We start from the raw sequence: 13550 nt of genomic DNA on the forward strand, positions 1-13550 counted from the left end.
TAAAAAGCAAGTATATCTCCATCTTTAGTCATAAATGTGGCCCCCGGATGAACATGTGTCACAAACATTGTATTAGATGATATGTGGATGTTGTGCTTACTTGGACTGTGATGAAGCTGTGAGGACTCACGTGCTTTGTCTTCATGCTCTTCAGTCTTCACAGAGACAACAGTCATGACATCATCCTCCTCCTGCCCTACAGGACACTCTCCCTCCTCTTCCTCTTTCATGTGTGGATCCCCCTCGTCCCCTTTAAAATGTGAGGGCTGTGGATCCTCTGAAGTGAAACTGTCCCCCTGCAGATGAGGGAGACATTCTTCTTGGTGTCCAATCAGCTGATGGATGTCTACAGGACACAAACAAAACACATTTTAACTCCTACATGCTAAATATTAAATCGTACATGAAATATAGGGCTGTGGCTATTGAACATTTTATTAATCAAGTGTTCTACTGGGAATGTTTTTGATTAATCGAGTAACTGGATAAAACATAGTGTTGCTTGGTTAAAGACGAATTTAAGACATTTCACTTAATAATGAACGGCCAATTGGTTTGAGATGGTATGAGATCAAGATGTCATCTTTAGATCAGGCTTTGTTTTTTCCACAATCACTGCCACATCAAAAAGTCAAAGTACCAATTTTTGTCACACACACACTAGGTGTGGCCAGATTGTTCCCTGCATTTGACCCATCACCATTGATCACTCCCTGGGAGGTGAGAGGAGCAGTGAGCAGCAGCGGTGGCTGCGCCCAGCAATAACTTTTATGGTGATTTAACTCCTACTTCCAACCCTTGATGCTGAGTGCCAAGACTTCCGGATTTCAGTGCCTCTCCCGGAGCAAACATTCCCCGATTTTCACCCGGACAACAACATTGAGGGCGTGCCGTGATGGCACTGCCTTTAGCGTCCTCTACAACCTGTCGTCGCGTCCGCTTTTTCACCATACTATCTGCGTGCCGGCCCAGTCACATGTAGTATGCGGCCTCTGCTTACACACGTAAGTGACTGCAAGGCCTACTTGGTCAACAGCCATACAGGTCACACTGAGGGTGGCTGTATAAACAACTTTAACACTCTTATTAATATGCGCCACACTGTGAACCCACACCAAACAACAATGACAAACACATTTCGGGAGAACATCTGCACTGTACCACAACATAAACACAACAGAACAAATACCCAGAATCCCATGCAGCCCTAACTCTTCCGGGCTACATTATTCACCCCCGCTACCACCAAACCCCGCCCACCACAACCAACGCACGGAGAGGGGAAGGGGGTTATGTGTGGGGGGGCAGGGTTGGGGGGCGGGGTTTGGTGGTAGCGGGGGTATACAATGTAGCCCGGAAGAGTTAGGGATGCAAGGGATTCTGGGTATTTTTTCTGTTGTGTTTATGTTGTGTTACGGTGCGGATGTTCTCCCAAAATGTGTTTGTCATTCTTGTTTGGTGTGGTTTCACAGTGTGGTGCATATTAGTAAGAGTGTTAAAGTTGTTTATACGTCCACCCTCAGTGTGACCTGTATGGCTGTTGACCAAGTATGCCTTGCAGTCACTCATGTGTGTCTGCAGAAGCCGCATACAACATGTAACTGGCCTGGCACGCTGTTTGTACAGGTTGTAGAGGGCGCTAAAGGCAGTGCCATCCCGGCACGCCCTTATTACTGTTGTTTGGGTGAAAATCAGCAGACATTTGTGAGAATAGTTACCCTGAAATTCGGGAGTCTCCCGGAAAAATCGGTAGGGTTGGCAAGTATGACGCTGTCAAGCGCCATTCATATAAAACTTGCGGGCCGCACTAACATTCAATTTTCATATTAAGGTGGGGGCCGTGTGTCTGGTTTATACATAGCACAAAGCAAAAAAAAACTTTGTATGGAGTGTTATTTCATTTTAAATTTCAAAAGAGTTTTGTGGCTCCCATTGTTGTCTTTAAATTGTGGAACAGGTCAAAATGGCTCTTTGAGTGGTAAAGGTTGCCGACCCCTGTAGTAGGTTAATGGCTGCACCAATATGAAGGAAATAACAGGTCAGTATAGCTTTTACACACATAAATAACTTGTCAAACCTGCCAGCTAGCAGGCTAGGTTTACAGCGCCAGTTACCATGGTAACTGACTCTGACTTTGTCCTACCTCTCTATATTTGGAAGTAAAACTCTCGAGCTTTACATACTCAGGAGTTTGCACTTAACCTGCTCTCTGGAATATTCCCCCGGTGACTGTGTGAGTTTTGTGTAAACATGTTGATACACATTGTTACACACTGAGAGGAACATCAACCTCTCATAAATATTGTCTGGTTTTTATGAACAACATAAAACAATCAGTGCATCATCCAATTAATCTTCCTATAGACAATCTATTGAAGAATAGTGTTAATAATAAATATAAAGTTAGTAAAGATGTGAGAGTAAGAAGTAAACAAACCTGTTGTGTGTAACACAACTTGATGTTGTCGCTCCTTCTCCTCTTTTGTTGGACAAAGTTCCTCCTCGTACTCTGCTATGGTTCTTTCGCACATTTTCACACAATCACAACACTTTACACTCACACTTGATCTCTGCTTAGCGATGTGTTTTCATCACTTCTTTGTTAGCAGCTAACAAGCTAAGCTAACTAGCAAGCAACGCTAGATCGAGAAGCATCAAAGTGCGCTCAGACTAATATACAAACAGTTATTATTACTCTCTTTAATAGAATGTAATAAAGGACATATATGTGTGCATGGACGCACAGATTAAGAACACTGAACTGTGACGACTGCAATAACGTCTTCACCGGCAGACGCCATCTTGCCTTATCCTCGCCGTGTTTGCTTCGCGCGCAGTCTTGTCAGATCTCGCGAGAGAAACAAGTAACCAGCTCTTTTCCAGATCTCGCGAGAGAAACAAGTAAAACCAGCTGTTTTCCAGATCTCGCGAGAGAAACAAGTACAACCAGCTGTCGCCCCCATAGACATCTTATAAGTAGACGAAGCATTGGCTGCTGTGACGCAAGAAATTGGGCCGCCATCTTGAAGTGGTGATGAAGAGCCAGCGAGCAGCCTAAACTGACAGTTGACAGGTAGAAAACAAAGATGCTAAACTGACAGTTGACAGGTAGAAAACAAAGATGATAAACTGACAGTTGACAGGTAGAAAACAAAGATGCTAAACTGACAGTTGACAGGTAGAAAACAAAGATGCTAAACTGACAGTTGACAGGTAGAAAACAAAGATGCTAAACTGACAGTTGACAGGTAGAAAACAAAAATGCTAAACTGACAGTTGACAGGTAGAAAACAAAGATGCTAAACTGACAGTTGACAGGTAGAAAACAAAGATGCTAAACTGACAGTTGACAGGTAGAAAACAAAGATGCTAAACTGACAGTTGACAGGTAGAAAACAAAGATGCTAAACTGACAGTTGACAGGTAGAAAACAAAGATGCTAAACTGACAGTTGACAGGTAGAAAACAAAGATGCTAAACTGACAGTTGACAAGTAGAAAACAAAGATGCTAAACTGACAGTTGACAGGTAGAAAACAAAGATGCTAAACTGACAGTTGACAGGTAGAAAACAAAGATGCTAAACTGACAGTTGACAGGTAGAAAACAAAGATGCTAAACTGACAGTTGACAGGTAGAAAACAAAGATGCTAAACTGACAGTTGACAGGTAGAAAACAAAGATGCTAAACTGACAGTTGACAGGTAGAAAACAAAGATGCTAAAGTGACAGTTGACAGGTAGAAAACAAAGATGCTAAACTGACAGTTGACAGGTAGAAAACAAAGATGCTAAACTGACAGTTGACAGGTAGAAAACAAAGATGCTAAAGTGACAGTTGACAGGTAGAAAACAAAAATGTTGTTCAGCGTTTTCCTGCTCAAATGAGCGGACTGTTGACAATAGGAATCGGGGGATTACTTGTCACAAGTAAGATTTAACATTAACGTACTATTGGTGGTATTTTGTGAAAAGAATATTACCACAGAGTTGAGAAGGAGCAAAGATCTTCAATATTTGTATGTGAAAATCACAAAGAAATCTTCTGGGGGAGGATAACCCCCATACAGGGGTTTGCTTTACAAACTTTCAGCCCCACCTAAAACTAAATTCACCATCCGCCACTGATTATGATGCATTCTCATTTTAGGCAAAATGAAAGACAATACTTTCTTAACAGTATAATTGTAACCAGGAATAAGTCTTCAAGTAACAATATTCAAATACTAACATTGTTGGGTAAGACAGAATTTGCTTTTATTCTGAATCCAGTGAAACAGATTGGTGGTTTTAGCTGATATAAAGACTTTCAGGTGTTTGTATATGTTTATGTTGAAGTATTTGATATAAAGACTTTCAGGTGTTTTTATATGTTTATGTTGAAGTATTTGGCAGACGCTTTTATCCAAAGCGACATACATCAAAAATACATATAAAACAATCAGTGTAAACATGATCATTTAAGGGAAGAATGTAATAAAAATATCAATACAAAGTGTCAAGACAGAATAAACTCTCTGCTGCTGCAGCAACAGATACAGTCTATAAGATATATAGATATCTAATGTATTCATACATTGTTTATGTAGCATGTATATATAACCTCATCATATTGTTTCTTCAATTTAAAAATAGCTGACCGTTTTTTTCCCCCTTCTCTGAGATTATATTCCCAGTTTTAATCTGGGAGGTTTGGTCACTTATAGCATAGAAGAATATTATATTACTGTTAAGCTAACTATGAATAATAAAACATGTGTCCTTTATCATAGCTACACGTATGACAAAAAAGTGTGTGAAAATCAGTGGTATTCAGTGAGGTAAGATGAATTAAATGCGCTGACAGTTCATTGCTCCTGCCAAATGAATTGCACTGAGTGGAGCGGATCACCACTCCAAGATGGCGGCCCCCCGTCTCGTCAGTGCCAGTAGGCAGTAGGCCTCCATGCTGCGTCTACTTATAAGATGTCTATGGTTATAACGTTAGCAGTGAGTTTACAGCCTCACTCATTTAACTACACAGCAAATAAAAGTCACGTTACTTAGCCAATAAACGTTAGCTTACATTCAAAACTTACCCTTCTTTGTGCAACTTCAAATGTCCAGCGAAGTTGGAAGTTGTTGCGTCTCCGTCTGTAATCTTCAAACCGCATGCTTTGCATACTAGAATTCGTTTTTTGTTGACCACCTCGTAGTTTTAATACCTGAACGAAACTATTTTTGGCATCATTTTTCCTCACTGGTGCGTTGTTTGAGAGTTGTTCTTCGTTGGTTGTCCTGCAATTTGAGTGGATGAATGCTGTGGGACGAAAATAACGTGGATGTAATTTGATTGGATGTTGTACTGACAGACAGACACGTACACAATGAAAGATACGGAGCGCTCCTGAATAACTTTTTAATCTTTGGGTTTTGGGGAACGTAGCAAGTCTTGTCAAGTCAAAAGGCTCAAGTCCAAGTGAAGTCACAAGTCATTGATGTTAAAGGGCTACTGAAACCCACTACGCAGTCTGATAGTTTATATATGAATGATGAAAACTTAACATTGCAACACATGCCAATACGGCAGGGTTAACTTATAAAGTGACATTTTACACTTCACAGGAAATATCCGGCTGAAAACGTCTCGGTATGATGACGTTTGCGCGCGACGTCAAGGGTTGAAGCAGACATTTTGGAATAGCACAGTGGCCAGCTTAAGTCATCTGTTTTCACCACATAATTCCACAGTATTCTGGACATCTGTGTTGGTGAATCTTTTGCAATTTGTTTAATGAACAATGGAGACTGCAAAGAAGAAAGCTGTAGGTGGGATCGGTGTATTAGCGGCTGGCTACAGCAACACAACCAGGAGGACTTTGAGTTGGATAGCAGACGCGCTATCCGACGCTAGCCGCCGATCGCACCGATGATCTGAAGTCCTCCGTCGCACCGTCGATCGCTGGAACGCAGGTGAGCAGGGGTGGTGATGAGCAGATGAGGGCTGGCGTAGGTGGAGGGCTAATGTTTTTAGCATAGCTCTGTCGAGGTCCCGTAGCTAAGTTAGCTTCAATGGCGTCGTTAGCAACAGCATTGCTAGGCTTCGCCAAGCTGGACAGCATTAACTGTGTGGTTACAGGTCCAGTGTTTGGTTCGGTGTCTCCTGATAGTAGTATTGTTGATCTTCTGTCTATCCTTCCAGTCAGGGGCTTATTTCTTCTGTTTCTATCTGCAGTTAAGCACGATGCTATCACGTTAGCTCTGTAGCTAAAGTGCTTCACCGATGTATTGTTGTGGAGATAAAAGTCACTGTGAATGTCCATTTCGCGTTCTCGACTCTCATTTTCAAGAGGATATAGTATCCGAGGTGGTTTAAAATACAAATCTGTGATCCACAATGGAAAAAGGAGAGAGTGTGGAATCCAATGAGCCAGCTTGTACCTAAGTTACGGTCAGAGCGAAAAAAGATACGTCCTGCACTGCACTCTAATCCTTCACTCTTACGTTCCTCATCCATGAATCTTTCATCCTCGCTCAAATTAATGGGGTAATCGTAGCTTTCTCGGTCCGAATCTCTCTCGCTGCTGGTGTAAACAATGTGCAGATGTGAGGAGCCCTTCAACCTGTGACGTCACGCTACTTCCGGTACAGGCAAGGCTTTTTTATCAGCGACCAAAAGTTGCGAACTTTATCGTCAATGTTCTCTACTAAATCCTTTCAGCAAAAATATGGCAATATCGCGAAATGATCAAGTATGACACATAGAATGGATCTGCTATCCCCGTTTAAATAAAAACAATTCATTCCAGTAGGCCTTTAAAGTCTAAGTCGAGTTGCAAGTCTCTTTACATTTTGTCAAGTCGAGTCTAAAGTTATCAAATTCATGACTCGAGTCTGACTCAAGTCCAAGTCATGTGACTTGAGTCCACACCTCTGGTAATTTGTATTCCGAAGTCCAAATTAGGGCCTCTTCCCTATGAGGAGTGATCCAGCCCACCTGTGAATGTCAAACTAAGGGGTCTTATCTTATTATGTGCTCAAACTGAAATACTACTATTTACTTCAACTTGGTCGTTGGCTTTCTCCAAGATGAATATAAACCTTCACCATAAGCAAAACATAATATGAGTTAATTAATTCACTTCAGAATTGGTGTTTTGTAGAAAGAATGTTGTTCCTGTTTTGCGTGGGCCTTGTGTGTCCTCACCCAGCCAGTCTCTGGTAAACAATGTCCCATCCACTGAATGTGAGGGCTCATAAAACACCACATAAACATACATACGCCAGCCCCTGGGGTCCACTTCCCAAGTGTCTCCTATCTTGGGGAGTTGTGAAGAAGTTGTAACGGACAGGACACTGACGGCCAAGTGGGGGGGTTGATTGATTGATTGATTGAGAAGTTTATTGACATCTTAAAGAATGGAATCCATGTAATGCTTTAAAAAGGCAAATGGATGGCACAAACAGCCAAAAGGCTTGTTTCCATTGCGGTCCATTAAGTCAGTATTTTGGTGAGCAACAGGGCCCTAAATTGTAAAGTGACTGACACTGTGTAAGAGAGATATAGCACCATCTGTGTCCTATTTGATATGATGACATTCAGCAATTGACAAGGTCCAACTTTCAGACAAGGGTCGATGACATCAAATGGAAGTATACATGTGACCTGGCTCCTCACAGGAACTGCAGTCTTGTTCTAATACTTTGAATAAAGTTCTCCTAGGACTGTGGATTAGTCCGCCCCTGATACTGGGGCACATCCAGTGATGCTGGTACCCACACAGCAAAAACACTCCGCGGCGGATCCCCCGCGCAGGTATCACGCTTTCCGGAACGGAACCGCGAAACGGACCAGCATCGGCGTCCATTTGCACTCAGGAACGTATCCGCCACGGCGGCAGGTAGCGGATCCGCCGTGGCGGCGCGCTGAATGCGCTCCGCACCCATGATCAAAGCCTTATTTCCCCGGCGGATGCGCCGCGACGGCGCGCTGCATCCACTCCGCACCCAAGATCAAAGCCTAACCTCCCGCCGCGGACCAGCAACGGACTCATAAAAACCCTGGCTCATCTGGCCGTTTTGGACCCCTTTATCTTATTTTCAAAATCCCTTCTGTTCTTGCTGTAGGATAAAATAGGAAACTAAAAAATTCACTAAGCCCTACTATAGCAATATAGGCTTACATATGCATTGCCTTGTATTTTTAAACTAACAATATAGTCAATAGGCAGAAACAGAAAATGGTCAATTCACTCTATAAAGTAAATATATAATATATATTTAAAAAGTAAATATACGTATTTACAACTTCAAGGAAACGCTGCTCCATGCACAGCTAACATATCAGAAAATGAATAACTGGTGAATGACAAGAAGTCCAATAAAAGGTTGTTTATTTATACATATACATCTCTATTCCTCCCGAGGAGGTGGAAGCGGGACTCGTCTCCTCGTTGCCCGATCCCCCGCCAAGTTGAACCACCTGATGGCGTGTTTGGTGACCTCAGCGTCCGTGGCTGACCTTGTCAACACATTTTTACTCACAGCACCTGTAATCAAACAAGATTACAAGACAGATACGTTTATGTTTATGGTATGTAGCATCCAAAGCCAAGTATGCTTACACAATACAAAATATGTGATAGGTATTAAGGAGATTACATTTGAAAAAAATAACATGACTTAAAGTTACTGGAGGTGGTTAAAATAAGGTGCGTAAACTATGAATTTGTGATCAGGGTATAGGTGTGCAAGACATCCAAAATGTTTAAACAATATGGTTATTTGGTTCCTTGATCAGAGTACTTGTTTGGCTCTGTTGGATGACGGCGGCGGGGGGTTGGGGGTGGGGGGCATAAATAAATATCCATAACCCAACTTTGGGAGGTTGACATTGTTTTCTTATTATATTTGTACTATCATTCTATGTTTGTATTGGTGTAGGCCAGGGGTGTCCAAAGTGCGGCCCGGGGGCCATTTGCGGCCTGCAGGTCATTTTTTAACGGCCCCAGGGCACATTTTTAAAAAATATGATCGAAATAAATAAAAAACATTAAAAGTGGTATTTAAAGAGCAAGCAGGTGAAATGTAACAAGAAAATGTAGCAATGTTTACTCTAATCACACAAAGCTGCCATGTAGGCTGTTTCTTTCTTTAAAAAATAATAATGAATCAAAATCAATGTCATTATGAATTATTGACCTATTCAAGGCTTAAGAAGTTTACCTTCGCAATCAGCTGGTCTTGGTTGTGCTTAATAGTTTCCAGCAGGCTAAGGATGTGGATTACCTCAGGCGATGTTGACAAACAGCAGTATAAAATTAACATGTTTCAGTGTTTATCCTCATTACTCATAATCCTGACATTAGCTATTGACCTTAGTTAATGACAAAAGTTCTTGACAAATTTTGAAGAAAATATGTGATTGCTTGTGAATTTGAATTTTTTCCAAAATTTGTGGCACAGAATGACCATCCGGTATTTGTCAGTTATTGCTCACCAGAGCAGGAAATGTTGGCCATTCTTCCCCCTCGCCATGTTGGCCTGTAGGCCAGGCTGGATCCAGGCTCCTCTGTCTGCCACATGTTGAGGGCTGCTGGTGAGGGGGGTGGAGGGAGTCGAGGAGGGACTGCCGTTCCTAGTGAGGTGTGCATTGTGAGAGAGCCATCAGTTAACCATGACTGGTAATACCCAAGGGGCCTATCTATACACTAATATTTCAGAGATCAGTCCCTACCTTGTGTAACTCTCTGCATGTTTAATGCAGGTGCTGGTGAAGGAATATGAATGCGTCCTTCCCCATGGTGAGGTGCTAATGGAGATAAATTGGTATTAAATGGTTGTGATCTGTTAACCATGGTTACTGGATGCTGAGATATTATTTCAGAGATCAGTCTTTACCTATAAAGTTATCTCCAGTTGAGGAGTCGAGTTGACAAGTACTCATGACTCTTGCTGGCACTCGGCGAGACGGTGGAGCTGGGAGAAGGGATACAAGGAGAGGGGAATATCTTTAGCACTAAGAATGTTAACCATATCTTTAATATTAATGTGGTTGTTTTCGATGTTAAGAGATTATTCCTTACTCTGCCTGTGCAATTGGCTTGCCAACCCCAGAGATGTGAGGTCACTATTTCCCGGGTCTTCTTCGCTATCATCTGAGTCCCCGAGACGATGGCTGTTGGGTAACCATATCATTAGGATTATTGCAATACCAAAATTGCCAAATATACATATAGTACAAGCATCTCTGGTCTATTTTTGAATGCTACCGGAAATAACCTTCCTATTACTGTAGAAACATGACAAAAACAAGACGTAACACACTTACACTGGCTTCCTGTTCCTTTTTTCTGGCAGCTCCTCGTTCTCTGCCTCAGATTGCAGGTCTGAGGTGTTGCAGCCCTTTCCATATTGTTGCATTATTTTTAATGCGTCTTTGTAGTTGTCCAAAATTGAATATGTTAAAATGAACATGAGTTTCAAATTAGCTGTAGAGCTGAACAGAATATAAATAAATAATCTTAGAGAGAAATGTAATTTAAAACATTTGTACGCACGTACAAACTTAAGACCTTCAGTATATCAGTATGTGGAATTAAATGATGGAATGCATTAAGGAAAGCAATCAAACAATGTACTAATATGATCAATTATTTATGCTTACATGTGGAAATAATAATAGTAAATAAAATAATAATAATAAAAAAAGGTAAATAAAGCATAAAATAGTCTCTAATAAATTAATTAAATAAAAAACAGCATATAAAATATATACATCAGCAAATAACAAAAATATAGATGAAGAAAAAGGATCCTTAATATGTGCAGCAATTTTTCCCACTCACATCACCTCATTTTATATTTTTTTCTACAATTAACTATGCCAAAAAACACATAGACATACCTTTTTTTTTGTAATGGAAACAAAAACAACATGGCGTCACAAAAAACTAGTACACAGTAAACAGGATCTCGAGCTCCACTAAAGAACAAAGAAAGAAATAATACACACTCATATTAATGGCAAAGAACGGCTGTTTCCACTCCGTTAACGTTACGTTGTTGACTAACGCAGTAACGTTAGCGACCTGGGCCTAAACAACACTGACAATAAAGTAATACGCTTTCGTTTCAAGCAGTTGGAAATATGTGAAATATCGTAGCATGTAACCTACAAACATTCACGGCGTCTAACAAAAGATAGCCTAAGTTAACTGTATTGAACTTTTTACTCACCGGCTTCACACGGGAAACTTTCACATTCTGGAGTCGGGGTCCCCCGGAACACAAAACACAGATAAAAGACAATTTTACAGTAGCACGGCGAAAAAATGACCGTCGTCGTGTGGGTTTTTTGAAGAATAACACTCTTTTCCACTTTTCTTCGCTCGGGCCTCACCTCCCACGTGCAGCCATTTCGAATTTTCTGAATACGTGACGTCAGACGCACGTCCCCATGCAAAGCATTCTGGGAGGCGGCGCTGGAAATAAAATAGCCTTTTTTTTACGGAATATAAAGTTTTACTGCTAGTCCTAATATCAAACAACGTCATTACAATCATACATAAATGATGATGGAAACACAAAGGCTGATCTTTACTGCGAATGTAGTAATAAATCAATAAATCTATACTTACGTTCGTGTTCCAGCAAAGAAAGTCCAGAGATCTTGGCTCATGCGCGTACATGCTAGTAGGCGCGTCCACGTCTGCGGGTGCAGACATTGGTCGGCTCAGCGCGCGTAGGCGGAGCCTATAACTAGGCGGCGCGCGCCGGTTTGGTTTGTCGCGTCCGCGTATGCGAATCAGACACGAGTCCGCTCAGGATCAGCTGTCTGACCGTACAATTTTCAGAGGCGGAGCTCTATCCTCTAGGCGGAGCCAAAACGAATGTGACAGTAACGCGGGTTGGGCGACTTGAAGGCGGATCCGTATAGCAGTCTTCTGCTGTGTGGGTGGTGAAAAGAAAAGTTCAGGCAAGTTCTTCCCTGATGTTGCCCTTGGACACAACAATTTCTACCGGACTCAAAGAAATTCTTCAGGACATGACATATGACATTGTTACACAAGTGGTGAAATCTGATGACCTGATTCTTTCACTGGGAGAAAGAATGTTCCTCAAAAATGGAGAAGTTCGACGTCATCGGGCAGACATCAGGAACAAGATGAGGGAACTTGCCAGATTTGTTTTGTCGGCTCGAAAAATTGACAAAGACGTTATCCTTTTGAAGGACTTGATCAACCCAGGAAAGTTCAACACAGTACTTGAGGCTGTAAAAATATGACTGGGTTTGATGCCTTAACAAACAGATTCTCAGTTCCCTCAACAGCACTGAAACTGCGCCACTCCCTTGTGAAGGTGTCGCATATTGTGCAAGGAGAGGCTCTGCGTCAAGAGGACAATGCCTTAAAGGGAAGGGCGGAACAGTTCATCAATTTAATTGAACTAGAATGGACAACACATGTGTCATCCAACGCACTGAAAACCCTGTACCAGAAGAAATGGAACAGCCCCCAAACGTTGCCTCTATCAGAAGACATCAATAAGCTCCAGGATCATTTAAAACCCTTGAAGAGTTGAACAAAAAGGCTCTCATTGACCATCCATCAAAAACGTCATGGAGTGAGCTCTCGCAAGTCACCCTGACACAGCTGATTTTATTTAATCGACGTCGCGAAGGAGAAGTTTCAAGGATGGAAGTACAGACATACCTGCTGAGAAACAAAAGCAGTATGCAAGATGAAATTCTGAAGAGCCTGTCACAATTTGAGAAGACATTGTGTCAGAATCTCATCAAGGTGGAAATCCGGGGGAAAAGAGGCCGCAAGGTACCAGTGCTGTTTACAACAAACGTACAAGAGTCTGTGGAACTTCTGATAAAAACAAGAGATGAGGTTGGAATTTCCCCAAGCAACCCTTACATTTTTGCCCGCCCATATTTTGGATCTCTGGAGAACATTCGTGGATGTGACAGCTTAAAGCGATAGTCCGAAAGCTGTGGAGCTCAACATCCAGAAAACATCACATCAACAAAACTACGCAAGCATGTAGCGACAGTGTCACAGCTCCTGAACCTTCAAGCTCACGAACTTGACCAACTAGCAACATTCATGGGTCATGATATTGAGGTCCATAGGGAACGTTTAAATGCAGCTGAAGAGGAGTTCAGCGACTTGGATGCAGAGGATGTCCAATCTGAACAGACTGCCACAACAAGTCAAGAAGGCAAGATTTTCCACCTCATGCAGTTATATTAATACATATAGACACTATATTGTGTTATATTGTGACTCTAAATTATTAAATGACTTTAATTTTTTTTTTTTTTACTTTTTCAGGAAAGGATGGACATTCTGATCAATTGGCTGCTACCTCAAGACAAGCAATTGGAGACATTAAAAAATCAAGTCCAATGGGTGCGTTATTTAGTTGACTAAAGAATATTATCTCCATGGAATACCTTGATATTTTGTTAACTTGTTAACAAACTATCATGGTGTTCCATGGAGATAATATTCTTATCTAGAGAATGACAAGAATTAATAGTTGTCATTTGCTTTTATCCATTAAT

The 13550-nt window shown here is 41.5% G+C and overlaps 2 protein-coding genes across 8 annotated transcripts in view; one reads left to right on the forward strand and one right to left on the reverse strand.

The window, feature by feature from the left end:
* LOC133636326 (zinc finger protein 568-like) overlaps nucleotides 1–13550 on the reverse strand; it is a 448159-nt gene that overhangs the window by 315734 nt on the left and 118875 nt on the right. Inside the window, exon 3 of one of the 4 annotated variants that reach the window (XM_062030236.1) lies at nucleotides 131–346. The exons of 2 other annotated variants lie outside the window; for them this stretch is intronic. In XM_062030236.1, the coding sequence (XP_061886220.1) occupies nucleotides 131–346 (216 nt within the window). Of the gene's footprint in view, nucleotides 1–100; nucleotides 347–13550 lie in introns of all 4 variants that reach the window. One more of the 4 variants, XM_062030235.1, reaches the window with a different exon arrangement.
* LOC133636336 (gastrula zinc finger protein XlCGF57.1-like) overlaps nucleotides 1–13550 on the forward strand; it is a 297128-nt gene that overhangs the window by 132707 nt on the left and 150871 nt on the right. The gene's annotated exons all lie outside the window — the stretch shown is intronic.

Source organism: Entelurus aequoreus, linkage group LG20, assembly GCF_033978785.1.
Source record: "Entelurus aequoreus isolate RoL-2023_Sb linkage group LG20, RoL_Eaeq_v1.1, whole genome shotgun sequence".
Taxonomy (NCBI): Eukaryota; Metazoa; Chordata; class Actinopteri; order Syngnathiformes; family Syngnathidae; genus Entelurus; species Entelurus aequoreus.